Below are 27108 nucleotides of genomic sequence, written 5' to 3'. Positions count from 1 at the left end.
AGCCCGGGCTCCCAGGCAGCTCCGAGCGCATACTGATGGATACAGCCCGGCCCCTGGAGCAATACCGCCTGAGCCCCCCCCGCCAAGGGCCGAGGCGGACCAGTGTCGCGGTCGTGGAGCCCCGGTACCGGCCGCCCGGGGTGTTTCTCCTTGAAGAGTCCTCGTTGATAAAAGCAGATTTCCGGCCGGCAGCAGATTAAGCGCATTCGCCCTAATCCCGGCGCAGCGTTTCCAGGGGAGCGGGATTAGCACAGCACGGATCCCTCTGCTCTGGATACAGCACCCAGGGGGGCCATCTCCCCACCGGAGCCGTTTGAAGCCCGCAGGGCACAGGTTGCCCGCCCCACAGGCTCCTCCCCCCCACCCTTCCCCATCCCCAGCACGGCTGCACCGCCGCACGGTCCCGGGGCTGCTGCTTTCTCTCCGGCCCGCGGACGACTCCGGGCCCCGCACGGCAGGGCACTGCCCCCGTCCCGGGAGGCGCGGGCAGCCTGGGGCCGCAGGGCCATCCCGTGCCCCCGGGGACTCGCCTTCGCAGCGCCCCGGGCCCGAGCGGGGGTGGCTCCCCGGTCTGTCCCTCGGCGTCTCCCGGCCCTCGGAGCTGGGCTGGTTTTTATCGACAGAGGGGTTCGTGGCCCCGGCGCCGGGGCTGTCTCCCGTTTCTGCGAGCAGCAGGAAAGAAGTGCGCGGCACAGGCCGGGGGTCCAAAGCCTTTATATAGGGACGCAGATATCAGCGCTCGGGGCGCGCCCGCGGGTTTCTACATACTGACCTCTCCCCAGTTAAGTCCAAGGCACTTTTTACAGTGAACAGGTTAAAGCCATTAGATTAAAACATGCCTGTTTCTAGGTACAAATCAGCTGCGTGGCAGCACACTATGACTACTTCCCCCCCCCCCACCCCCGTGAAAGCCTAGGTCTGGCAAGGGCCTGGAGGGGCCGGGGACCACGGGCAAAGAGGGGGAAACGGTTCAGGAGCAGGAGCGGGAGCTGCAGAGACTCGGCAGGGCTGGACTTGGTCGCGGTGTCCTGCCCGGGGCTGGGACGAAGGGAAAGGCCCCTCCAAGGTGCTTGGTGAGGTGGTCGGAAGGGGTGGGGGCACATTCACAGGGACACAGGCCTCAGGAACCAGCCCCGAGTCTGAGCATCATCCTCAGGGGCAGCTTTCCCTGGAGCGGCCTCCCGCCTTCGCTGTCTAGTTGCCGCGGCCTGGTGGGGAAGGGAGAGGGAAGGGGGCTCCTACGTGCTCCGTCCTGGAGGAAAGGCCTGGCGCAAGCTGTTCCAGACACAGCAGCAGACCTAGGTGTCCCCCCGCAGCCGAGACCATCAGTCCCTGCCCTTGTGCACCTAAGCTCGGGGCTGGGAAGAGAAGGTGCAGCATCCAGCGGCTCGTCCCCGGGAACTGACACCCGGGGGGACCTGAGCTGGTGGAGCCGAATGGCCCAGGGGAGGGGACCCTGCCTCGGCCGAAGGGCCAAGGGCAGGACAACCTACTCGGATCCTCCCGGGAGGCCTTGCTTGACCCTGCTGCGGGTTTTGGCCCGCACTGCTGCCAACGCGAATCAGCGCCGGCCCCGGCCCCGGCGCCTCTTCCGTGGGGCAGCTCCTACCAGCCCGGGCGTCCCTGCCCCAACCCCGGGCCGGCCGAGCCGAGCCGAGCCGCGCCCTGCAGCGATTTGTACTCAGAAACAGGCATTTCGAGGGCAGGCCGACATGGCTGCCCACCCGCCGCCTAGTGCGATACAAAACGTCATGGGACGTGACAATCCCCGTGGTAATATAGCAATATATTTCATAGTTAAAATAAACTATTATGCTTTCCCCTAGTCTTAAAAAAAGAAGCAAGCAGAAGGGAGGCGAGGAGCAAACCCATAGTGAAGCTCGTCATCGAAGTCCGGCTATCAACACTGGCGGTCGGGGAGAGTCTGCGGGCCCGCGGCAGTGCGGGGCGGAGGCTCCCGGGGCCGGGCCCAGGGCAGCTCGGACGGGCCTCCCGGGCGTCGGCGTGAGCGTCCCACGGCGGCCCCGGCCCTCCCGTCTCTTCGGGATCGTGTCGCTGGAGCCGCCGCCTTGTGCTTCTCCTCGCGCGGCTCTCGCTGGCCCTTGGGCAGGGCCCAGTGCTGCCGGCTCCGCCGTGCCCCTCTCAGGCTTGTAAACGAGGCCGCCCCCGGGCGCCCTGGCCCCGGGAGACGGAGGCGGCTTGCCCGGGGGCTGCTCAGTGGGGATCCCTGGCCCTGCGGGGGGCTGGCTGTGGCGGGCAGCGGGCAGGGCTGGGGAGCCCCCACGGGCACGGGTGCCTCCGCCGTGCCCTTCTTGCCCGCGCAGGTTGCCCCCGCGCCGCTGCCGTGGGTGGCACCGCGGGGGTCCGGCAGGGAAGGGATGGGGCGGCCCCGGAGCTGCCTGCAGCCGCCGGGGTCGGGGGAGCCGGCTGCTGTCTGCGGTGCTGAAACGAGACGCGGGAAGGAACCCAGCGACCTGCCCCGCAGCCGGGGCCACCCCCGCACAGGCCCGATCCAGCCGCACCGCAGCCGCTACGAGCCAGCCAGGAAGTCCTGGCCCAGTGACCCGCGATCCTGAGGAAACGACACTGGACCGGGCAGCCGGGGCCCTGGCCAGGCTCCCCCGGCACCGCCGGGGCGTCCTCCCCCGGGAGGGCTGGGCTCTAGGGGCCACTCGCCGCTCTCGAGGCTCGTCCTGGCCAGTGTCATTTCCCAGCTCGTGGCACCGGCGCTGTGCCATCGATACTCCCTCCAGGACCACCGCCCTGCTGCTCAAAGCCCAGGCGCAGGCCGGGCCCCTGAGGGGCGCCTGCCTCCTGTATGAACCGCTGGCAAGGGGGGAAAGGATTTCCCCCTCCGAGCTGCCCGGAGACCGCGCACATCCCTTCACGCTCGCAAAGCCTAGGCCTTTCCCTAGGGCCATTTTCCAGGAGGGGAGACTGAGGTGGAGAGGATGAGAGTCACCCAAGGCCACACGGCAAGGCAGTGGCAGAGCCAGGAATGGTGTTTGGGCCCCATGAGGGATGGTGGCACTGTGCTGCCCACAGTGCCACGGGGCAGAGAGCAGGGCAGTGCTCTCAGAGCAGAAAGCCACGTGGTGACACGAGGAGGAGAACCTGCAGCCAGGAAGCTGGTCCCTGGGGCCCAGGAGCAGCGTGTCGTGGGCAGAGAGCTGCCCGGCAAGGGGAGGGAGCATGAAGGTCTGAACCAAGGGGAACAAGAGAGCCAGGAGCAGTGTGCCCTGGCATGGCCAGGGGCCACACTCAGCCCAGCTGTCGGGGCCCCCAGGGTCTGCCCAGCTCCCCGCACACAGCTGCCCTGCACTGCATGCAGGGGGCTCACAGGGAAGAGCTGCAGAGGTGCCGAGCAGCCCTGAAGCCGCACCGCCTCTTGCTCCCAGCCGCCGCGGGTGACATGTAACTAATAGCACAGAGTAATTACACAGTTACTTCCCCAGCTGAAGCGCACACGCAACCCCCGCTGCATCTCTGCTGAGAGCAGCCAGCCCAGCCAGGCCTGGCACAGCCAGGCGCATGGTGCTCAGCGCTGAGCCTGGCCAGGTGTGGGGGGAGGGGGAAGGCAGGAGGCCTCAGCATCAAGGACACCCCCAAGGTGGCTATAAGCATAGCCGAGGTGGCCATGGGTGGGGCTGAGTCCCCTGCCTCCCCCACAGCCTGCCCTCCCCTGCTCCTAGGAGCACAGGGCGGTGCACACACTATCTCCCAAACCCCTGCAAGCAAGGGGAGCCTTCTTGTACATGGATGAAGCAGCTTGGTCCCCACATCCCACAGCACTTTAGAGACAGCCCTGGGTTCTGTCCCTCCTGGGCTGATCCAGGGCTGAGCTGAAGGGAGTGGGGAGGATGCCAAGGCCCTATTGGGAAGGCCTGGGTGGTGGAGATGCACTGGCCAGGCCCAGGGGTCTCCCTACTCTGGGGCTGACCCAGATCCAGACCCACCTCTGACCTGGCCTGCTCCTTCCAGCTCCAGCAGGGGCCCAGGCACCCTCTGCTCCCCTGGGAACATGCCCCTGCCACAAGCCTAGGCATAGTGGCCTCAGGAAGCCACTGGTCCCGTGGCACAGCCCGGGTCATTTCTATGCCCTCTGAGGAGCCCTGTGAATGAAGCGCAGCCCCTGCATGGGGAGTCAGGGGTGCAGGCACGGTGGAGAGCCAGCCTCTTCAGCCAGGGCCTGTGCAAAATTGGCGTCGTTGGCACTGCCCTGAAGGTGGGGGGCAAGTGGGGGGGGCAGGGGGGAGATCCAGGTCATGGCCTGCAAACTGCCCCTGCCCTTTCCCCGTGGCGTGGGGCAGGAGAGGAAGCTCCCACTGAGCAGCCTGTGGCCCGCCCCATTTTTTCCATGTGAAGACCTGAGATTGAGCGTGGACTCCTGCTGTCCACGGGCACTGCAGCACAGGCCCGCCGCTCCCTCCACTGCCTGCAGGCAGTGCTGGGTTCCAGGCCGATGTTGTGGAGGGCCGGGCATGCTGCGGCATCAGTCCTGCCCGGCTCCTTGCGCTGGCTTGGTCCCAGGGGCCGCAGCATAAGAGAACCAGGAGAGAGCCGGCGTGTGCAGAGGCTTCGCCAGCGTGGAGGGCTGGGAGCGACAGCCTAGCAGCTGCTGGAGCTGGTGTACGGGGTGGGGAAGGAGGTGGAGCTGACCCCGATGGGGCTGTCGGACAGCGGCGTCTGGGGGGTGCCCACAGTCACGCTGACGCCCCGCGCCTCCATCACGGCTGCCAGCAGCTGCTGCTGCTGCTGGCGCAGTGCATCAGCGACAAGCAGGGGCAGCGAGTGGAAGCTGGCTGCCAGCTGCTCCAGCTTGGACTCCAGGCTGCCGATCTGCTTCTCCAGGTCCTCGCTGCGGTCGTTCAGCTCCGTGATCAGGTCGTACATGACGTTCTGCATCTGAGGGTGAATGGAGGAGGGGAGAGGTTAGCACATGGGCCATGGGGGGTGCAAGATGAGCAGCCCAGAAGGCCGAGGCCTAAGCTCAAGGCAGCCCAGGGGGCCGAGGCCTGAGCTTCATGATGCAGCTGGAAGGAGTGGGAAGAGCAGAGGCCAGAGGCAGCAGGCCCAGTTCCACCCACTGCACTGAAGCTGTGCAGAGTGGCTGATGCACGAGCTGGCCCAGCCCCATTGGACACAGCAGGGCAGACAGCATGTGCTGGCCGGGACTGCAGACGTCTCTCGTACTGAGTTGGCAATCCCTGTCCCACCCGAGGAGGCTCCCCCGAGCCTGCCACATGCTGCAGCTCCACCCCAGGGGCTCAGCTTCTCCCTGTTCCACCTGTTCTTGGCTTGGGCCTGCCACCCTGTGACCCCTGTGGGCAGCAGCACTGTGCTTGTGCGGTCCTCAGCACCCAGGGCTGGAGCAATGCCAGCTGCTGGCTGCTAGTGCTGCTGCCACAATCAGAACCTGGTGGCTCCTTGGTCAAGGGTACAAGGAGGGGGCAACCCCTGAGTGGCTTGTAACCCCAGATGGGGCTATTCCCCTCCAAGAGCCAGCCCCACAGGGTGCCCCTCTTAGTCCCTGCAAACAGGCCTCCCCTTGGATCCCAGCTCGGCTTGGAGACAGGGAGCAAATCTGCTCCCTCTCCAAGACTGGATACAAGCCTTGGCAACTGAGCTCTTGGTCTGGCTCCTGCACCAGGTTGTGAAATCCAACCCCAGCTCCACCTGCGAGGGGCTGAACCTCAGCATGGGTGGATCAGACCTGGCAGCTCTGTGCTCCACCATCACCTGTTGAGGACATGCACACCGCAATGCAGGCACTGGTTGTGGATAGCCGGCCTCCGGGCTGTCAGCATGATGGGTTCCAGTCCAGGTCAGAAAGGGAGGAAGGAAGGGGGCTGCCAGCAGCTGCTGCCAAGTGGTGAGCAGCTTTGGCTGCTGTGTGCGTTTCCACTTCCTGGAGAGGCCTGACAGCATCCAGCTGCCACCACTGGTGTGCGGACCTCAGGCACCCCACTCCCAAAACTCCAGCTGCAGCTGCTCCTCCCAGCCCCTGCTGTGCTGTGGGGGCTCCCATGGGAGCCAGCATGATGGGAGATGCTTCCGAGAGGGGCCTCGTGCTGCCCCACCTGTCAGACCTCAGCCTCCAGCGTGTCGGGGCCCACGACCTAGAAGTGAGCCCAGGCACTCAGCGTGGCAGGAGCTCCAAGACACCTCCCGGCCGAGTACGGGCCATGGCTGTGCTCCCAGCTGCACATCAAGTGAGCCATGGACAAGCCGAGCGCCCTGGGATAGCGAGGCCGCAGGAACTTACCTTGGAAAGATCGACTAGTGTGTTGGCCTGGTCACTCAGCTTCCGCTGCTCCATCTTCACGCTTCGCAACCTGTGAGAGAAGATGCTGAGACAGCTGTGCCTGCTGCATGGGCATGTAATGGCACTGGAGCCCAGGTGGGCTTAACCCCATGCTTCAGAGGGGTACTGGGAATGAAGAACCAGGGGGTATCAAGCTGGACACTCAGTGCCAGAGCCTGGGCCTGTCCCTGTTGCCCACCCTGGCCCAGAGCAGGAGGGTGCTCACTTACTGGTGAATGGCTTGAAGGAACTTTCTCTGGTGCTTCCGGACCTTGGCATGGTCAATCTTCTTGAGCAGCTTGGTATGTTTGTAGATGAGCCATGTCTCACGGAGGACATTGGCCGCAGCGTTCTTGATCTGCAAGAGAAGAAGGCGCCAGCTGCAGTTCAGGGAGCGTGTGACGCAGTCTTTGGCACGTGGGCCTGGAACGGCGGCCACAGCTCAGTCTGCACGGATGTGTCCTGAGCCCAGATCAGCCCCAGAGCACAGGAGCCGGAGTTCACAGGGAGGTCACTGACAGGCAGGGCTCCCAGGGCCTGGCCATGATCTGGCCGAGCAGCACAAAAGGCTGCTTGCTGTGCCACGCCCCAGCTCCCTCACCTGCCTGACGTGCCCATCACAGATGTCTGGGCACAAGGAGCAAGCTGGGAATGCTAGGGAAGGGATAACGGCAGAGGCCCTGCACGCGCTCATTTCCTGAGACCCTGTGAGCAGCCAGACCCCCAGCAGGCAAGGAGTCACAGCACACGCATACACAGGCCATGTAGCTCCGTGCCAGGTATGCATGTGGTCCCCCCGACACTGGCAGGTGCTCAGCACAACCCTCCCCTCCTTAGCCTTGGCCCTAGCAGCAGCAGGGGGGCAGGGGATTGCACAGCAGTGCTCTCACTCCTGCACATGCCGGTTTGGCGTCCTCGCCTGTGAATTCAGCCCAGGCAGACAGGGGCCCAGTGTCCTCCAGGCCATGGCCAGTGGTTCTCCTTACCCTAGAGAAGGGGCAGGTCTCGTTTGGGCCAAGAGGGTTGATGCCCTGCCCTGTGGCACTGCATCTACCAGCACCATCCTGCACTGGCACCAAGGTGCAGTCTCTTGTAGGGATCCCAAACCCTTTGGGCCAGAGGCCACCTCCCCATTTGTGATGACTCCTGCTACAGCTGTGCACCACAGGGCAGTCTGCTAGGGCAGAAGCAGCTGAGAGCTCAGAGGCACCAACTGGACCCACACACATGGCTGGAGAGAGGTGGCCGGAACAAGGGTGGGGTCTGGGCTCGCAGGCCAAACCAGGCCACCCACACAGCTTTCCGCTCCAGGGGGTGCAGCAAAATCTCCCACTAAGCCTGTGTCTGTGTCCAGGAAGAAGCAACCCAAGTTGCTCCAAGCTGCAGGCCTGTGCAGGAAGGCCCTGAACACGTGGGCACGGGCTTTGGCACGACGCCAGCAGCACTGAAGGCGTTCGCCCTCCTACCAGGGCTTGGCATGGATGGGGCTGGCAGAGCCTCCGGCTGCACGGCTGCTGCGTTGCTTTCTTTGAAATTAATTGGTCGGTGTCTGCTGGGCTCAGGGCCAGCAAATCGATACCTGCAGGAGCTGCCTCCTGCTGCCTCCGCTCTTCAACAGGCCACAGATGCCAGCATGGTGGGTCCCGCAGCGCAGGCTCCCTGCAGGTCTCACGGCACCACCTCCGCTGCCCTGCCTGTAGCCCCGGCCCCATTTGCAGGGGACATGGGGTCCAGCAGAACCTACTGCCTGCTTGTGGTGGTGGGAGCTGCTCCTGGTGATGGAAACAGAGGGGAGGGGAGGCTCCAGCATCTCCCCAAGCCCTGATGAGTGGCAGCATCTAATCCCAAAGCCTCCTGGGAGTCCTGGCTGCAGCACCTGCTGTGGGCTGCCCCTCTCGGCAGCACAGAGGCAGAGAGGGATCTTGGAGTTGTGATTGACTCCAGGATGAATATGAGTCGCCAATGCGATGAAGCAATAGGCAGAGCCAACCGCACCCTGTCATGCATTAACAAGGGCATCACTAACAGGTCCAGAGAGGTCTTGCTCCCCCTCTATGCAGCACTGGCCAGGCTGCAGCTGGCGTACTGTGTCCAGTCCTGGGTGCCGCACTTCAAGAAGGACGTGGAGAACCTGGAGAGGGTCCAGAGGAGGCCACTCGCATGGTCGGGGGCCTCCGTGGCCAGCCCTATGAGGAGAGGCTGAGGGACCTGAATCTCTTCAGTTTCCGCAAGAGAAGACTGAGGGGGGATCTTGTGGCTCCCTACAACCCTATCAGGGGCCACCAGCAGGGACTCAGCAAAAGTCTGTTCACCAGGGCCCCCCTTGGAGTCACCACGAACAATGACCACAAGCTGAGAGAGGATAGGTTTAGGTTAGATATTAGGAAGAACTACTTCCCTGTAAGGGTGGCCAGAGCCTGGAATAGGCTGCCCAGAGCGGTGGTGCTCTCACCTTCCCTGGAAGTCTTCAAGAGGAGACTGGATGGGCACCTGGCTGGGGTCTTATGACCCCTCCCACCCCCAGTGCTTCTTCCTGCCCATGGCAGGAGGTCAGACTCGATGATCTGTCCAGGTCTCTTCTGACTCGTTGATTCTATGATTCTCAGGAGCAGGCAGAGTTGACTAGAACCAAACCCACAGAAGTGCTGGGCCAGGGGTCTGTGCAGCACTTTTCTCTGAGCAGCAGCATAGACTGCAAGAGACACATCACTGGGCCCTGGTGCTGGGGCCTTCCCTGCTCCCACTGCTGCAGCCTCCCATGGTGCCATGGTGCCCCTCCTCCTTAGCATGCTGCTCCCTGCCGGGGCCTCTGCCTCCTGCAGGGCTCAGACCCATTTGGAGATTGCATTCCTGGGCCATGGCACAAGGCCAGGTCGGTGCCATCTCCTGAATGGGATCCACTGCCGTCTCTCTCCCATAAGAGATTGCTCAGCTGTGGCCCTGGCAGCACAGACTGTCCTGGTGATGCAGGAGATGAAGTCATGAGACATGGCTGGAGGCCTAGTGCCTCCCTGGGCAGGCAGCCCAGCCTTGGGACTACCTTCTCATCGGATCAGGCATAGAGACCTTGCACTCAGGCCCTTGCAGGGGCGCCCGATAGTCACTTCTCCCATTTGTAAAGCAGCTCCAGGCTGGCATCCAGGGGGTGTTGGGGATGCAGGCATGCAGGAGGCCATCTGTTTGGCAGGGTCCCTGGGGGAAGGGTCCCCTACTTTGACTGGGAGCATTAGGGAAGACGCCAGATACAATCCCCTGCCTTCGGCAGTTCAGGAGACTGAGTTCACCACCCTCCCGCTTGCCTCTCAGGAAGTTTGTATATCCCTCCTACACCGGAAAAGCTTTGAGCCATGGGACTTTTCCATTGGAGAGCAGAAAATGGGAACCAGAAACAGGAGCCAAGTCCCACCAGGGGCTCCAGCCACAGCAGGGTCCTCTGAGCAGGGGAGATGTCTTATGGGAGCCTCATTTGTCATGTGGGTGCTGGAATGGATCGGGGTGGCGCCAGACCTCCAGATCCCACAGGGCTCAGCTGAGCGAGGCGCCCCTCCCCTCCCGCCTGAGCTCAGAGTGTGATGATGGTGATGATGATGGGGATTGATGATGAAGCTAATGTTGCCACACTCATATGTTGGAGGCCCAAGGGCCAAAAAGCCAGCAGCAGGTAGAACACTCAATGTCAATGAGACCTTGGGTGCCAGAAGGAGGCCACGAGGTCATTTGTAGATGATGAGCTCAGCTGTCTGAGCTCAAGCACCACAGCCGCAGCCAGCGTCACGGGAGAGGCCCCAGGGATGCACGCTCACTTTAAACTGCCCGACATCCATTCTGAGATGGTTGAGGGAAGTCCAGGTCCATGGGGCAGCTGCCACTCAACGGGTGGGAGCTCGGGATGAAGGTTTTTAGCTGCAGTCCTTGTGCAGCATGTTGCCTGCTCCATGGGTGGGAGGCCCAGGCTGTGGGTGACAGGCCATCTGCACATTCAATGACCGTATTGGCCTGAGTGAAGAATGGAGTCAGGCTTCAGGCAGTCGCTGGTTTTCTGGCTTGTGGCTATGAGGTTGGAGTGCAGAGGAAGGTCTGGATCTTGGGCTTTGAGGCCTAGGGCCAGGGTAGCAGCTTGTCTCCAGAGCGTGAGGCCCCTGGACCCACCACAGAGATAAAGGGACATCCCGGGAGACCAACAGGCCTTGTCCAACAGGGACCTCGGCCGTGCAGAGCCAGGTCACTACAATGCTGCCTGCCCGGGGTGGGAGGTCACAGGCAGCATTGGCCACTCCCAGCTCTATCACTCCTAGGAGGCAGAGACCAGCAAGACCCTCACTGAGCTCTGGAGGCCGCCTGGCTCCCAGGAGATGGTTGTCTCAAAGTGAGCTGGTGGTGCTGCCTCTCTGGGGGCAAACTCAGCTTCTGGGTTTCTTCATCCCTGGAAACCAGAGACCTCTAGCACCAGTGGTGGGAGGACAGAGCAGATCCACTGGTTCTGGTCAGCCCTGGCTTTTCTTTGGGCAGCAGCTGGGAATGGAGCCCATTTCATTCACAGTGATGCTGTCCCTGTTCAGTGACCGCAGCATCGGAGTGGACACATGAAGCGGTTACTCTGCATCGGCTGCTCCATGGCGAGTCCTAACCCCCTATCCCCTGGCAGAGAAGTTGTCTGCCTGCTCTTCCCCATGTCTGTCCAGCCCCCAGGGCCAGAAGCAACACTAGAAGGGTGCGGGGCCTGGGGCAAATCAGCCTCTGTGTGGCCCAGATGCGAAGAAGCTGGCAGGGGGCGTGGAAGGGAGAAGGGGGAAGAAGTGGTGAGTGGCTGGATGCGAAGCCCTGGCAGTGGCAGCACGGAGTCACCAGCACTAGGCGGGCCCTGCAGGAGAGGCTGCAGCCACTTCGCCCCGCAGGGCCCCCCCAAACCATGGGACCTGGAGCACTCATTCCGGTTTGCTCACCGCCCCCAGGCACAGCCCTGTCCAGGCAGCCGTGTCTCAGCACCTGCCCTGCCACATGGCAGAGCAGTGCGCAGCTGTGACCCCGCAGGCCTGCTGGCTGGGGTGGCTGTTCCAGGGCTGGGGCTGCCCAGAGGGGCCAGGACACCATGCAGCAGCTTCTCTGCAACGAAAGGCCTTCTGGGGCTCACGGCTCTGCCTGTGCCCAACAGCCCAGTACCACCTGTGGCTTCTCATCTCATCTAGTGACTTCTAGCACCCCATGAGGAAAATCCCCAGCAAGGGAGCACCTGGGAGGGGAACAGGGCTGGAGGCTCCTTTGTGCCATGACTCCCTCGCTCAGAGCCAGGCCAAGGCCCCTGCCCATCCTGCTGGTCCCCAGGGAACCCGTGCTGCCCCCTCCCCCCTCTCTGTCCAGCGGCATCATGGCTCTGTGCCACTAGAACGGAGGACTGGATCCGTCACAGGTGCCTGGCAGCCCAGAGCTCCTGGGAGTCTCCCAGGCCCCCCTTACCCGCTTCGTCAGCTGTGTGTCCATCATGAAGTTGTGCACGTGCTTCTCGGCCTTGGTGAGCTCCAGTTTTCGGGCCACCACAGCCACCACCAGTGCGGTGCAGCCAGCCCCCTATGGGCAGAAAACCAGCCCTGTTAGCCAACAAGTAGGAGCACCAGGCCCCCAGCCTTGTGCATGCATTCATTCATGGAGTCCTACATCCCCCTCCCATGGGAACCAGCTGCCTGTCAGCACCAAGCCCCCTCCCCATGGCCCTCCGGGAACAGGACTGACCAGCCCAGTGCCCGCGTCAGTTTGGCAGGGCTCCTGCCTCTGCTCCCTCAAGGCGTTGCTCCCAGTTGTGGGATGTAGAGCAGGAGACTGCCTTAGTTTCCTAGTCTGTGAAATGGGGCTAAGGCCCTGGCCCTACTGGCAGCCTTGTGGGATGGTTCTCTGCACACTGTATTCTAACCAGGGCCCTCTCCCCACTGCTGGTGACTCTGGCATGGGTCAACCACACACTTGCCAGGCCAAGAGGCTCCAGGGAGCAGAAACATGTGAATCATCCCTGCCTCGCCCCCTCCTACTCCCCTAAACTGTGATAGCTGGTAGCTGTTTTCTAGTCTGTGCCCATCGAAGCCAGGAGATGCCCCACTTGGCATGGGGCCACCTAGGCGGGAACCACTGTTTGCAGTAGAGAGGTCTGGAAAGCAACAAAAGGTGCTGATGGCAAGGGACTGCCAGCTCCTAGCTGCATGTGCAGACATGCATGGCCCTGCATGAGTATGCATGGGCATGCATGGCTGGTCCCTCCTGTGGCACCACAGAACTCCCTCCTGGCAAAGGCTGGTGACTTTGGGAAGCCCCCCTTTGCTCATTAATGAGTCATTAATTAATGCTGCTGTTGGTGCCGTGCCTCCGCCTGCCTCTGCATGGCTCCTCCACATTCAGAGCTCCTGGCGCAGGGTGGCCTGGGGTGCAAACTAGCAGCTACAGCCTGATCTCAGCATAGGTGGGTGCCTACCAGGAGCCACAGACTCAGGTCGGAGGCTCCCTGGAGGCACGAGTTCAAACCCCACCATTGTGACCGGAGCTGCGTCGGGCCCTTGGCAGAGGCTCTGGGGTAGGGAGGGGCAAGGTACCGCTGTCCAGTCGTGTTGACCCAGCATCTCCCCCAGCCCACCCACGACCGGCTGGCCCTTGGTGGGGTGCAGGCAGCAGCCCCTTCTCCTCTGGTGCAGAGCGGCCGGCTGAGGCCTGTCAGCTGCAGTGGGTGGAAGGCTCCAAGGCCCAGCCCAGCGCCAATGGCCTGCTTGTCAGGCTGCTGGGGAAGGAAATGTTGTTTCCCTCCCCATTGCTTGCCCCTGTCGCTAGTGTCCAGCAGAGATGGGCTCTCCTGGGGGCACCCAGAGCATACCGCCCTATCCCACTGTCTCCTCGCCCTGACCCACATTCGTGGCTGGGATCTGTCCAGCTGGAGGCGGCAAGCAAGGAGGGGGCCGCCCGCTGGAGGAACGAGGGGGCGTGGAGCCATCCCAGCTGCCGCACGAGGCCCGGAGCAGCTGAGGCCAGCCGTACCGTGCAGCCCCAGGGCCCTGGTCTCCTCACGCCACAGTGGGTGAAGGGAGACCGGAGCTACGTGCCCCCCCTGCAACCCCGTGCTCCCCTCCCCAGGGCTAATCACGCACCGGGACTGGAAACACCTGCAACCCCACACAGGCCCAGCCCGGCCTCCCCGGTCACCATGGCAACCCCGTGGCAAGGCCTGCCTCCAACTACTAATTACTGCACTTGTGATAATCGCTGCAATCAGGGAGGCACAGGGGAGGGGGCGGCTTGGCTGGGGCCCGCGTGTGTGCGTGCATGTGTGTGTGCATGTGTGTGTGCATGTGCTGGGGGCGGCGCTCACACCCCAGGGAAAGGCACAAAGACGGAGAAGGTGCCCTGCAAGCCCAGCAGGCCCCGGGGAACCGGTGCCTCCCACGGCAGCATTGGGCTGAGTTGAAGCAGTGCCTGTTTGCGGCGACCCACAGGGAGCGCAGCCTGGCCATGGGGATGGGGCTCAGAGAGCTGGGGGACGGTGGCCAGGAGGTCTTGGAGGCCCAGGAACGAGCGCCCTTACCATGATGCCGGTGAGGAGGCAGACGCCCTTGCCGCAGTAGGTGTGAGGGACCATGTCCCCATAGCCAATGGAGAGGAAGGTGATGGAAATGAGCCACATGGCGCCCAGGAAGTTGCTGGTGACATCCTGCTGGTCGTGGTACCTGCCAGAGACACGTGTCAGCACCACAGGAGGGCCCAGGAAGCGAGCACCTCCCCAGGCGAATTCCCGCTTGGGGAGGTGCCGTCCTTGCCTGCCGAGGCCATCCCCTGCCCCGTGGCAGGAAGGCCGAAGCCGGGTCTCAGTGCAGCGGGACAGCCCAGCCAGGGGCTCCGTGCACCAGGGCCCTGCAGAGCTCGTGGCAGGGCCACAGCTACGATGCTCCGAAGGCTTCCAGCCCCATCCAGGAGACCACGCTGCAGATGGGGATGAATCGCTGCCTGGCACGCCAGACAGCCGCGGCCGCTGAAGGCAGAGCCGCGTTGGGCAGAATCGCCCTTCCGCCGCATCTGCTCTGCCACATCACTGGCTGATGACAACAGATGCAGGGGAGGATGCCAGCCCCCATCCCGGCTCAGCACAGAGCTGCGGGTGTGCTTGGCCCTGCAGAGCAGCCGGGCACACGGGGAGGCGACCCCAGAGCGGTGGGAACCGGGTCTCTCCCTGCCTGGCGGTGCCAGGCACCAGGGCACAGCTCAGCACTGCACCATGGTGGCAGAGCAGCCCTGGGTCAGGCAGCACGTGGGGAGGCTGGCGATTCTGGGACAGCAGCCCAGCCCTCACTGCACAGAGGACTGTGGGTGCTGGTGGGCACGGAGGCTTGGCCTCAGCCCCTGTGGGCAGGTGGGCGGGCATGTGGTCTCCAGAGCAGGTGGCACAGGTAGCTCCCACCCTCCTTGTGGGCTTGAGCATCACTCCCAGGTTTCCCAGAGAGCAGGGAAATCTGCATGTACTGACCCTACACACACGTGTGCACACCTCGCCTGGCACCAGCTCAGCGAGGGAGCCAGCTGCAAGGGCAGCCTGGCCCCAGAGCTGGCTGGAGCGCAGCAGGCATGTGATCCAGACCCAGACGCCCCTCAGTCATGCTGCGGCTGTCTGGCTGGGGCTGCATTCTCTTCCTCGGGTCCCGACCCTGGCCAGCGCACCCCTGGCTGACCCGCTGGCTCGCAGCTGCTGCGCTTCCTGTTGTGGTGCAGTTGGGAGGCGTCTGCTCCACCTGGCTGCAGCAGGCAAGCATCATCATGGCCTGGGCCAGGACCCAGAGTGTTGTCAGGGACCACGGCCAGGACCTCAGGGCGCTGCATGAACCACGAGGCAGAATCCATCTTCTCTATAGCTGCCGAGTTCTGAACAGAGCGAGATGGAAGCCCCTGGTGGGGCCTGGTCCCACAGTCCAGGCCAGCAGCACTCAGCACAGGGCCCCTGCCCAGGCAATCCTTCGTCTGGGCTCCTGGCTGCAGGGAGGACGTGGCCTGGTCTCTGGGAGCAGCAGCTGGATGCAGTGACCCAGCGAGGCCATGCACCCTGCCTACAAGAGGCCCTAGGACAGGAGTAGAGATACAGGGGCAGCACAGACAGCCATGCAGACGGGCTCATGCCCTCGGAGGGCATGTTACCGAGGTTGGAAGCAGCTGGGCCCAGGGCCAAGGCAAGGGTCACAGACCGGGTTAGCCCTGCCTGCTCTGCTCCTTCCCTGAGCTTGCAGAGCACGTCCGGCAACAGCCGCAGCCCTGCTCCCCTGCCACGGTTGGAAATGCTGACTTGCACCCTCCTGCCTCTTATCTAGGAAGTCATAAGCCTTGCGGTCAGGCCTGCAAGGAAGCGAGGGGCCCTGCAAACCCGCCCAGGCTCGTGGCATGCTTCTGCAGGCTCAGCCCCATCCCCTGACCCCAAGTCAGCCATCCCTTGAGGAGATGGCACCTGGGGGGTACCAGGAAGGGGAAATGTGGCGTGCACGGGGCTCATGCAAGCAGCCCCCTTCGCTCCCAGCTCAGCAGCGAGGGGGGTAGAAAGAGCTGCCAGGCCGTGCTCTGAGCTGCTGTCTGTGCTGGGCCCCAGGGCTGGGGCAGGCATGACCGCACATGCAACCCCCCCAGGCATGTGCAGCCCCCCAACAGGGAGCTCCATCCCACGGCTGCCAGCCTGCCAGGGGGTTGCTTAGCAACCCACTGCCTCTCGAAAAGCCACGGCCCACCCTGCCAACGGTGGGGGCAGAGGAACAAGAGTGAAGGGAGGCTGGAGCAGGAAGGGAGCTGAGCCCCAGCAGCGAGTGCAGGGGAAGGTGCTGGGGGGAGGGGGGCAGGGAGCACACAAGGGATTCCCAGCCACTGTGCTGCTCCCGGGAGCAAGTGGCTGCACCACTGGGGAGCAGCACCTTGCGTGGCTGTGACCATTGTGCCAGGACTCGCTAAGAGGGGCATGGGGTGGGGCAGACAAACCATCCCCCTGGGACAGCTTGCATGATGGCTAGTTGCCCAGAGGGAACACTGAGCCAGCCCAGCGGTGGAGGCCCGCAGCCTCCCGGGGGGTTGTGACCCAGGCTTTGCTAACCCAGCCTGCCCAGGGCCTGGGGGCTGCATTGGCTCATACAGCCTGGGGCCAGAGCAGAGCACAGCAGCAGGCTGAGTTCACCAGCACTGTGTCCATGTTTCATTATTAGGATTGTTTATTCTATTTTTATTTCTCTTCCCCACCCAGGGGCTGCCAGCCTGGTCCGGCCATTTCCCAGCTACAACAGACACATTAAAACGTCTCCAAGTGCAGTTTGAAGGCGCCAGCCCATAAAGCACATGCCAGCAGCTTCATCAGGAGACACCCACCATGGGCAATGGAGCAATTCGAGCTCCCCTTCAAACAGCCATAGCTCCATGGCCCCAGGCCATGCAGGGACCAAGGCAGGAGCTGGGGTGCACATGGGCCAGGCAGTAAGGGGTGCTCTCAGCACAGGGCACAGCCCACCAGCCCCTTGCTCCTGTGCCCCTGGGGAAGACCCACAAACGCTCCAAGCCACAGGTACTTCATACTATTTCACTGATCCGCTCGGACCAGTAACAGGGATCCCTCCCCCTGACCCTCTCGGTGAAGCCAGGCCCTCACTGACGATGCACATGACCTCAGAGAACCTAGCTGCGCCCAGAGTTGAGTCCCTTGCAGGTCCTGCACTCACGAGAGGATGAGAAACTGCAGAGTGCAGCAAACAATGGGCCCAGAGAGGAACTGAAGGGGCCATGGAGGAGACAGACGCCAAGGGCCCTGCTCTGGCTAGACAACAGTGTGCCTGCTGACAGAGCTGCTGCCTGTGGGGATGTTGGGAAACCCCTCACGAGGAGACTGGGTGGCACTGGCTGCTTCCAACCGTGGGTGCTCTCTCCACTGCTGTGACCATCTGCAGGGAAGCGGCTCCAGCCAGGGCTTCTACAGGATTCGCAAGTGCCAGGCACGGTGGCTACTGTTGCACTGGGCTCCCAGGCTGCCATAGGGTCCTCAGGACCTGCTGGGCCAAGGGGCTTCTAAATGCTGCAGCAGCCCTGAGCATGGCACCTGCTAGTGCTCCTGCTCCTGCTCCCTCCAGCAGCAGCCGGGGCCCAGGGCTGGGCCCTGCGTGCACGACTTCCCCAGCCCCTAAGGACTAAACCAGGAGCACAGCCCTGCTGGGTGGGGCAAGGATACAGGGACTGGCTTGCTCCTGGTTGGTGCAATGAGCCGCCATTTATGCAGAGCAGCAGAGGGAGGGGACTCCCAGCCTCCTCAACACTTGCTCCTGCGGGCACAGCAGTTCCAGAGCCCTATGCTTGGCCCAGCCCAGCCCAGCCCAGCGCTGGGTCTGTGACCATGGGGGTGTCATGACAGTTGCAAGCCATGAAGCTGGAGCCAGCTGTGGAGGGGGAAGAGGAAGCCATTGGGCTCCTCTGCACCTTCTGAAGCTCCTGCCAGGCTCCACAGCTCCTCTGTGCAGGGCGGAGCCAGGGTAGGCCTGGGGCTGAGAGACTGGGATGGCCCAGGCCCCCCAAATCCCTCCAGCCTAGGCCTCATGGGCACCACACTTGCAGCCTGCCTGGAGGAGCTGCCCTTGTACCTGCTGGGCAGGATGCTGCCAGCAGAAGCCTTTGCTTCCCTCCCTGTGACCTGCTCCAAGAGGCTGTGGCCAGACCAGTACAAGTCATTGCTCTGCACGGCCCCAAGCCTATGCCAGCACCAATCCCCAGGACACACGCCAAAGACAGTGGGTGCACACGCCTACCCCTCCACCCCTTCCCCTGACTTCGGATAGAGCTACTCTCCCCCCTCCCAAGAATGGAGCTGCTCTCCCTGCAGCCAGCTTGGGGATCCCCTGGGAGCTGACTGCCCCATCCAGCCCTGGCCCCAGGATCCCCAAGCAGCTGCATGAGGAGGAGGCCCATTCCCTCTGCTACCCACAACCTCTGGGGCCTCTGGCCAGTGCCTCCCACGCTCACCTCTCACAGACACGGACGGTCCAGGCGGCAATGATCCACAGAGAGATGCTGAAGACCAGGAGGACGGTGCCGGGGCAGATGGTCATGAGTGTTTTCATGACAAAGCGCGTGTTAAAGTTGATCTTGTTGAGGGCCCCAATGCTGCGGGAAGAGGCATCAGTGAAGAGCTTGCTGTGCAGCAGCATGACGCGGGCGATCAGGTAGAGCCGCAGGAACATGGGGATGGACAGTATGATGTCCACGTCTGCCTCGGCCCGCGACGGTGTGTAGGAGAAGGCCAGGCGTGCCGTCCAGAAGAACTTGTACTCGCCAGGGATGGGGTGGATGGCGCAGACCAGCATCTCCAGGCTGATGTACAGGATGCGCTCGTAGGTCATGGCAATGCGCCAGTCGTCTGCCCCGTTGTCAATCACAAAGAGCTGCCAGGGCAGAAGCAGGGTGAGAGGCAGCCCTGGTGCAGGACCTGCCTGCCCCCCAGGGCCTCTCAGCCTCCCCCCGTCTGCGAGGACCCCCATGGGGCAGGGGAGCAAGGGGCATTGCGGGTAGACACTGCTGGCCAGCAGGAGCCGGTATGGGTCCCCCAGGCGGGACACCACCCCCAGACCCAGGGAGCTCGGGGAGGGCGCAAGGGAAAGCTGGGCTGGGAACAGAGCCGGCAGCCGCACCCTGCCCACTGCCCCAGGCACTAGGCTCTACTACCTCTTTCAAGCTCAGCGTCTGTGGGTTCAATGCATAGTGGCTGCTCCCAGGCCCACTGCTACCCCCTGTGGCAGCCTGTCTAAGCAGGGCCCCACAACCAGGTCACTACAAGTGCTGGGAGCTGGAGAGCCAGCCCTTGCCCGAGGGGTTGGTTCACAGCCTGAACACACCGGGCCCGTTGCCCAGCAGAGCCACGTGCCCTGGCTCCCAGCCCAGAGTCTCCCATTCTGGAGCAGGCAGGGATCCCTTCCTTCTGCAGCAGGGCATGTGGGGTGCAGAGCCGGACACCCCAGGACCTGCGCCAGCAGCTTCCCTGCCGCCCCCAGAGCCACCTGGGGCTGGCACCATACTGCAACACGGACTGGACCTGCACGGTAGGGGACAAAGGCTCGGCCCTTACAGGGCCCCTCTGTTCCCCCATGCTGATGGGCGGGCGGTGCCATGGCAACGCAGCAGGGTGGCCATGCGCCCTGCCATCCGGAGAGAGCACATCAGGTTGTCATGGCGACGGCGGGTTCACCCGGGGCCCAGTGATGAGGAATGGCTTCCTTACAAATGGGGGGAGGCGGCTGGGTCAGGCCTGGCCTGGCTTCGTGCTGGGGCCTGGCCGATGGGTGCATGCATCCCCTCACAGGGCACGGGGGAACGATGACACATGGTCCCTGCCTGGCATTCCCCACTCTTCCTGGCTCCGGGGCTAAAGAAGGGCTTGTTTCTGCAGCCCAGAAGGACACAGAGGCAGCCAGCCAGCACAACCACCCATGCCCACCCCACCCCCACCCGATTGCCGCCCAGCTGCGTGGGCCTAGCCACCAGCCCTGCCGGAGTCTCCTCCTGGGGCCGTGGGGCACGTACAGCACTGGAGCCGGCCCCAGGCCCGGCCGGGAGCTCCGCGGGCTTCCCCATTCCCGCCTGTGCTCGCTGTCAGCCGTGGGCGGGAGAGCCGCACCAGCTGGCGCTCGTCACGGGAACAGCCCTCGCCAGCTCCCGGCTGTGTGCCAGAGCCCGGCTCCCACGGGCCGGGCTGCACACACTCGGCTCTGCGCAGACACCCTCCTGCCACAGCGTGGGATGCTGCACGAGGCCGGGGCCTGCAGGCTCACGCAGCCTGGGAGGAAGGTGCAGGGGCAAGGTTTGGCTCCAGTCTCATGCCAGGATGGGGCAAAGCCAGTTCTCCAGGTACCCCCATCCCAGGGCTGCCCCAAGGCCCAGCTCCATGCACTTCCTGAAGCCAGCCTGGGACAGCCCTTCGCTTCTCACAACCTGCTGCAGCCCTGGCTAAGGAGTGGTGTGATTCACTCCTCACCCCCCCAGAGCTTCTACCCATCCTGCTTGCATGACTGTGATCCCTCCGTGCCACGCACAGGGCATGGGTGAGCTGACAGCCTCTTCCTTCCTGCCTGGGGGGCACAGCGAGCTCCTGGGGCTTTATCATGACCATACAGCACAGGAAGGAGTGGGGGTGGGGGATGCCCTGCTTCCATGCTGTGCCCCTGCCTGCAGCACTGCTGCAGAGCATCCAGAAGCCAGCCACCCTCAGCCAGATTTCCCCCGAGGGATGGGTCATGCTCAGCAGCCCAGGACAGGGACCCAGGTGGGGGCAAGGCCCTCGCTACTCGCAGGGGTGGGCAGGGCAGGCTCCTGGCTATGAGGGGAGCACCCTCACCAAGGGCCAGGATTGGTGCAGGGGCAGGCCAGGCCCCATTGGTACAGCTGGCTGGCACTAGGGTGCCTGGAGGACACATGTGCTGCCTGAATGCTGCCCAGTGCCCAGCCCCAGGACAAGCACCTGGGGAAGTCCCCCTCCAACACTCCTGTGAGCCTTTGCCCCACTGCTCAGGCTATGAAGCATGTGTTGCTCTAGCAGCAATGGACTGGGAATCCATCCACAGGTGCCCGGGGAGCACCCAGACCCCGACCTGACCCAGCCACAGCCCAGCAGAGCTCAGATGCAGGAATATCTCCCTCCCCTGGCAGAAGGGACCTGCAGCCCCCCCTGCGCCCCGACAAGCAGATCCCAGAGTGGGGTCCAGCCCACATCGCAGACTCAGGGTGCAGTGGGGCTCACACCAGGCGCTGCCTGCCATCATCTCAGGGCCTGGATGCGGGCTGCCTGCTCGCCCCTCCCTCCGGCCCCAGGGCACAGGGTGTGAGCCACCCTCAGGACCAACCAGCTGGGCTCTGCCATGTGCTCATGCAGGCAGTACTGCACTGGTACATCCCACATGCAGCAGCCGGGGGGACTGGGGACAATGCAACAAGTAACAGGCGATTGTAGTCATCACCCCAGCCTCCTTGCTCAGAGCTGGGAGAGCTGGGAGCATCATGATGCCAGGGCCCTGGAGAATCCTGTCCCAGGGCAGGGATTCAGTGGCTCTACAGTGAGGGGGAAAGGGGCCAGCTCAAGTCCGTGCAGCAGCTGCTGAGCAAGTGTGAGGAGGCAGTGGAGCGTGCTGTGACCAGCGAGTCATGGCCTGGCACAGGCACCAGCACGCAGGTCAGCAGTTACTTCTGTTAGTAGTTAGCAGGAGCAGGGAGGCCGTGAAAGGGAGCCTGGCCCACTGCTGCCATCACCGGGGTGTCTGCGCTTTCGACGCTCCTCAGCAAAACATTGGCCAGGGCCTGGACCCCAGGCAGCATGAAGCATCTGCCTGGTCCTGGCTCCCCTCCACAACTGCTTCTAAGCCCGGCTCTGCAGCACAGGTGTGGTTCCCCCGGCAGGCATCCCAATGCCTGTCGAGACAAGCAGCCAGAGGGAAAACAGCCACCCCTGCCCCAGCCCCAGCCCCTGGTGGCTTCTGAAGCATGAAGGGCTTTCATCTTGTCCCTCATGCCCATCCTGTCTCCTCACCAGTGTGCAACCAGCCCCAGCCAGGCACATCCTGCTCTGCTGTGGCCTGGAGCCCGGCGTCTCCAGGTTAGACAGAGCTCAGGAATGTGCAGGCAGGGCCCAGTCCCCAGCCCAGGGCTCCCACCACCGCTCCGCTCTCTCTGGCCCACATGGCCCTTCCTCTGCTCCTGCTGATGCAGCCCCTGGGCTCTGCAGGGCCAAGGAGCACCCACAGTGACAAGAAGCCATAGGATCAATGCTGCTCGCCACCCCCGGCCGCCCACACTGCAGGGCTGCTGTTGCCTGGTCAGGGCAACTCTGTAAACCGCCCATATCCTTCCTCAGGGGAAAGCGGGAGCCTGGGCAGCTGCTCTGCACCTGGTCTTGCCTGCTACAGCCACCCCCGACTGCCCCAGCCCCTTCCATGGCTTGGGGTTGGAGGCAGAGTGAGGCAACCTCTGCGGAGGCAGGGGGGGCACGTGGTACTGTGAGAAGGAGGATGAACTGGACCCCCTGGACCTCTCTGGCCAGGCAGCCAGCTCAGGCATGACCATCGGGGCTCCTGCTGGCATGGGTGAAAGGGAGGGGTGCAGCTTGGTGGGGCAGGGCAGGGCAGGGCATCGTGGGCCTGCTCCCAGCCAGCCTGAGCCCCAGCCTCCCAGAGCAGCTGCAGCAGGCAGGGCCAGGGCTACGTTGGCTGGGCCCAAAGGCAGGGAGCCTCCAGCCCACTCCTCTTCAGTCTGACCCGACTTGATGGCAGCCTCAGGGCTGCAGAGCCCCTGAGCCTGGCCCAAGCCTCCCTCCGGCACCGCCATGGGGCTGAGTGGGAGCTTGCCCCAGTGAACAGCTCCGGCATTTCCCCCAGCCAGCCCAAGAGGGCTACACACTATTTCCCAGCTGGGGAGCAGAGGTGCAGGGAGCCCCAGCCACACACCTTGCAGCTTTACCAGGGGGTCATTAACAAGGACCTAAGCAAAGCGACAGCCCCAAGCACTCTGAGGCCATGGGAGGCCACAGAGCTGGAGAAGGGCAAATGCAGCAGGCAAGGGCATGGCGGGCAGGCAACATCATTCTCCTGGCCAACTATGTGTGGCTGGAAGTGCGTCTCCATCGCACCCTGCAGAGATCTGTCCAGGGCCCAGTTCAGCTCCACGTTCTCAGTCGTAAGGTAGATGATGGAGCAGGGCAAGTGCCCAGGGAGCTCACTGGCACTGCCGGGCTGGGAGGGGCACAGGCTGCCCGCAGCCCCAGGACAGCTTTCACAGAGACCCCAAGGGACTGGAGAGACTGTGGAAAGTGCCACATGCTCCCCATGGGAAGGAGACATCAGGCACATGGAGCCAAGCAGGGAGGAGCAGGTGAGGAGGCTGAATAAGCTCCAAGGGTCATGGCGGGCTGCACACCAAACTCATCTCACTCTGGGCTGCCCTGTGCATGCTGCTCCCAGCCACAGCGCCACGCCCAATTGGGAGCGGTGTCACAAAGGACATGGAGACAAGCTGCCAAGAGCCCAAAGGAGGCAACAAGAACATTGGAAAATGTGACCTGTGAGGAAAGGCTGAAGGAACCAGGCTTGTTTAGTCTGGAGGAGATGGTGGAGGGCAGAAAGGAGACTGCCGCTGCATCCACGAAAGGAGCGTGATCAATTGTTCTGCCGGCCCACGGGGAAGGGCAGGAAGGAATCAGCTTAACTGCAGCCAGGATGATGCAGGCTGGAAGCTGGGAAACTCCATAGCCAGAAGGGATGTGGGAGCTGGTGCAGAGGGGGCAGGGTAGAGAACCACTCTCCAGCAAGGCTTTCAGATTTGGCTGGACACCTGCCACAGGTCTAGGAACCGCAGGTCCCTCTGGCTCTGGGGTGCATGATGCACAGCCTCTTCCAGACCTCCGCCTGCCAGGTTAGGCCTGGTGCTTATGGCAGGACCCGGGGACCAGCAGAGAGCAGGGGCCATTGTGCACAGCCAGACCCAGGCCCTGCTGCGATGGGTTGCTCAGCTCAGCTGACAGCAACCCCCACTGCATCATGGTGGAGGGGAGCAGAGTGGCATTGCCCAGCTGGACTGCAGCTGAGAGAGATGCCTGCCCATGAGCCTGGACACTGCGACCCCCCCAGCCCAGGCAGGCAGGATCCAGAGGTCCAAGCCCAGCCAAGGGCAAAGACAGCTAGAGGAATAACACTGGGGGGAAGCAGGGACACTGGCAAAGCTGTGTGCTGGCAGGAGCTGTGACCAGTTCCAGGTTCCAAGGCCAGACCTGGATTTCCTCCAGCTGCTCCGGGATGTGGCTTCTGGGAAGGTGGCTCCCCTCCCCCGGCTTTCCTTTCCCACAGGTTGCTCTGCCCTGGGACGGATCCTTCCCCCCACAACTTCCCTGCTGCAGATGAGGGATCTGCTAGGCTTCCTGCCCCCACCCAGCTGCCCTGCACAGCATGCCTGGCGAAGTGCCTGGCTCGACGGGCTGCAGCCTGGCAGAGCCCCTTTGATCTGGGTGCGGCAGCCGGCAGCCACGACTGCAGCCTGTGAGCAACAGCCACGTGGATGCCACCAGGACGCTTTCCTGGTGCTTGACCTGGACCTCAGGAAGTCAGAACCACTCGCTCGTGTCAGCGAGATGTTGGCACAAACTCACAACCAAGCTGAGGCGAGACTAGGCTGGGTCCAAAAGAGAAGGGAGTCTCACACTGCATGTCAGCTGGGGTTGGACCACAGCAAAAACCCTGTGCTTTGCTCCTGGGTAGCCTCTGCCTGCAGAGGTGGCACCAAGAAAAACACCCAGAGGAAGCCAGATGGGATGGGGTGAAACACCTGCCCAGCCACAAACAAAGCTGCCAGGGAAGTAAATATTATTCTAGCAAAGTACAGGGCTGTTTGCCCTGAAATGCAGAGTGAGGAAAGGGCAGTGGCTCTGGCAGGACTGTGACAAGCCTGCCCCAGCCCCAGCCCCACGGTGCCTGCTCAGGGCCAGCCGCGATGGGGGTGTCAGGATCCTGGCTCTGCTCTTGGATGTGGAGCCAGGTCTGAGCCCTGGGTGCCAGGCATGGCCAAGCAGTATGTGGGCGGGGGGTGCCTGCTGGCTGCATGGCCTGGGCCCTGCAGCAGGTTTCACACCACAAGCAGGTGCCACATTGGTCATGAGCCTCTTGGGGAGTCTGGCTGTGGACTATGGCATGGTGGTTATAGGAAGGGGTGGGGAAGGTGCTGCGGCTGCCAGCTGGCCCTGAAAGAGAAATGAGGGATCCAGCTGCAGCAGAGGCCTTGAAGCTCAGTCACTGGGCGCAGATGGGGCCTTGTGATGGGAAGCTCCTGTGCCTCAGGCCTGTCCCACCGAGCCCCACGACATCTCCGGGACTGCAGCCCCCATGTGCATCGCTCAGGCTGCAGAGGGCACCATTCTGCCCCAGAGGATTATGGGAGAACTCGTCCATCCCAAGCACTGCGCAAGGACTTGTGGGAAGGCATTGGAGGACTGCTGGCACTGACCTGTGTCTGCCCAGTTGGCAGCCCAGGGTCCTTGCCCCTCCAGCCAGGTCCAAAAGCTCCACCGACCGAGCTGAGACTGTGGCAGATGGTCATGTCCACTGGCATTGTCTCACAAGGCGCACACAGGGCCCTGCACTCAGGTAGGCTGCAGGCACTTGTCTGGGGCTTGGGTCTCCTCCATGGCTCCTTTGACAACTGCTGGTTCCCACCCCCCAGCCTCTCTGCTCTCCCTGGGCTCCAGCCAGGCCCTTACGGCAGAACAGCCTCCGCACCCCTGACAGCACGGCATGCAGCCAGCCTCAGCACCCCCACACAGCCAGGCTGGGACCTGGGAGCTGAAACCCCAGAAGCAAAGGACACAGCCATGGGACAAAGACCTGCCCCCCTGCACTGCTGACCGCCAAGACCCACTGCCACACAACTCCCACAGCTCAGCAGGGCTCAGCAGGACAGACAGTCTCAAGACAGCTCCTTCCCCAAACAGAGCCAAACCAACCTGGGGCTGCAACCCCTCAGCCTGCGCAGCCCCATGTGACCCCTTGCTCAACACCATGGAGCCAGACAGGGTAGGGGAGCACCCCCCCCCACTTCCCATGCAGCAGCCTGGACCTACTCAACACCAGGGAGCCAGACAGGGCAGGGGGGCACTGTCCTCCTGTCTTTCAGCCCGCCCCACCCCCAGCAGAGCAGCCTGGACCTACCTGCACCTCACGCGTGTGGTAGGCAATGATCAGGCCCAGCAGGATGATGGTGGAGAGGCTGATAAGGCATTTCAAAGCCAGAGAAAACATGGAGTCCTGCAGACCAAGAGATGTGAGTCAGGTGGGTGGGGAAGCCTCTTGGAAGAAAAAAAAAAAAAAAAAATCAAACCAGCCCCCAATTCACCGGTGGGCAAAGCACATGGCCTCAGCAGCCCCAGCTCCACTCCCTCCTGCCCCAAGCCAGGGGCCAGATAACATCCAGCATGGGGGGGGGGTACCAAGCAGGAGACCCCTCTTCTGCTGCCCCTACCCAGCCCTGGCTGCTACCAATCCAGTCCCTCGGACACGGGTGTATGGCATCCCCCCTGATGCACAGGGTGAGCATGGGGTTGGGTGTGGAGGCACAAGCTTCTCCTTATCACATGCACTTTGCCCTGGGGTGCCGGGTGGGGGAGCCACACCAAGGGAGCAGCCAGAGGACATGCCTGGGGACCTACAGGCCTCTGCCTTGATCCCCTCCCGTCCCCCCATGCAGAGGGAAAGCCCTCATGAAAATGAGGTGGGACCGGGGCTGGGCCAGGGCCAGGGCCAGGCCAAGTGGGCAGGGCCATGCTTTGTTGCTTGCTCCCATTTGGCACACGCGGCTCAATTGTTCACACATAATAGCGGGTGTTAAGAGAGGGCTGGAGACCAGGCAGCCACTATTAATAGCCGGCCCCTGGGGTCCACCTGGTGCCAAGCCTGCCCCAGCCCCCTGCTGTGCTTCAGTGGTGTGGCACCAGTCCCTTGCCGGCCTAACCCGAGCACTCGGAGCTGGGGGGATAGGGACAGAGGCCTGGGCTGTGTAGCAGCAGGACGCCTGGGGTCCGTCCCCAGCAAAGAGGAAGCAGGGGAGGGCAGGGCACCCAGACCACGCTCCCAAGGGGGATGCAGGTGGGGCTGCCAGGAGGAGGCTGCAGGAGCCCAGGAACAGGGATGAAGGGGCCCGAGGACATGCAGAACTGGGGAGTGGTATTTTTAGCTGTGGGTGCCAGGCGCAGAACACCAGGATTAATTGTAATTAAATGTCACTCCTTCCACAGCTCCACCATCAATTATGGCCAA

The 27108-nt window shown here is 63.2% G+C and overlaps 1 protein-coding gene across 1 annotated transcript in view; it reads right to left on the bottom strand.

Moving 5' to 3' along the window:
• Nucleotides 1–698: 698 nt before the first annotated feature.
• KCNN3 (potassium calcium-activated channel subfamily N member 3) overlaps nucleotides 699–27108 on the bottom strand; it is a 30738-nt gene continuing 4328 nt past the window's right edge. The window contains exons 2-8 of the mRNA XM_090051906.1: nucleotides 26005–26100; nucleotides 18296–18714; nucleotides 13860–14001; nucleotides 11759–11869; nucleotides 6535–6662; nucleotides 6266–6335; nucleotides 699–4905 (exon numbers count right to left, since the gene is read on the bottom strand). Coding sequence (XP_089908032.1) covers nucleotides 4609–4905; nucleotides 6266–6335; nucleotides 6535–6662; nucleotides 11759–11869; nucleotides 13860–14001; nucleotides 18296–18714; nucleotides 26005–26100 — 1263 coding nt within the window. The 3' untranslated portion in view covers nucleotides 699–4608. The remainder of the gene's footprint in view (nucleotides 4906–6265; nucleotides 6336–6534; nucleotides 6663–11758; nucleotides 11870–13859; nucleotides 14002–18295; nucleotides 18715–26004; nucleotides 26101–27108) is intronic.

This window comes from Crocodylus siamensis, chromosome 6 (genome assembly GCF_052110815.1).
Source record: "Crocodylus siamensis isolate JL-2025a chromosome 6, ASM5211081v1, whole genome shotgun sequence".
In the NCBI taxonomy this organism is placed as follows: domain Eukaryota; kingdom Metazoa; phylum Chordata; order Crocodylia; family Crocodylidae; genus Crocodylus; species Crocodylus siamensis.
Note: the sequence above shows the minus strand (reverse complement) of the source record. Positions and strands in the feature narration are given on the sequence as shown.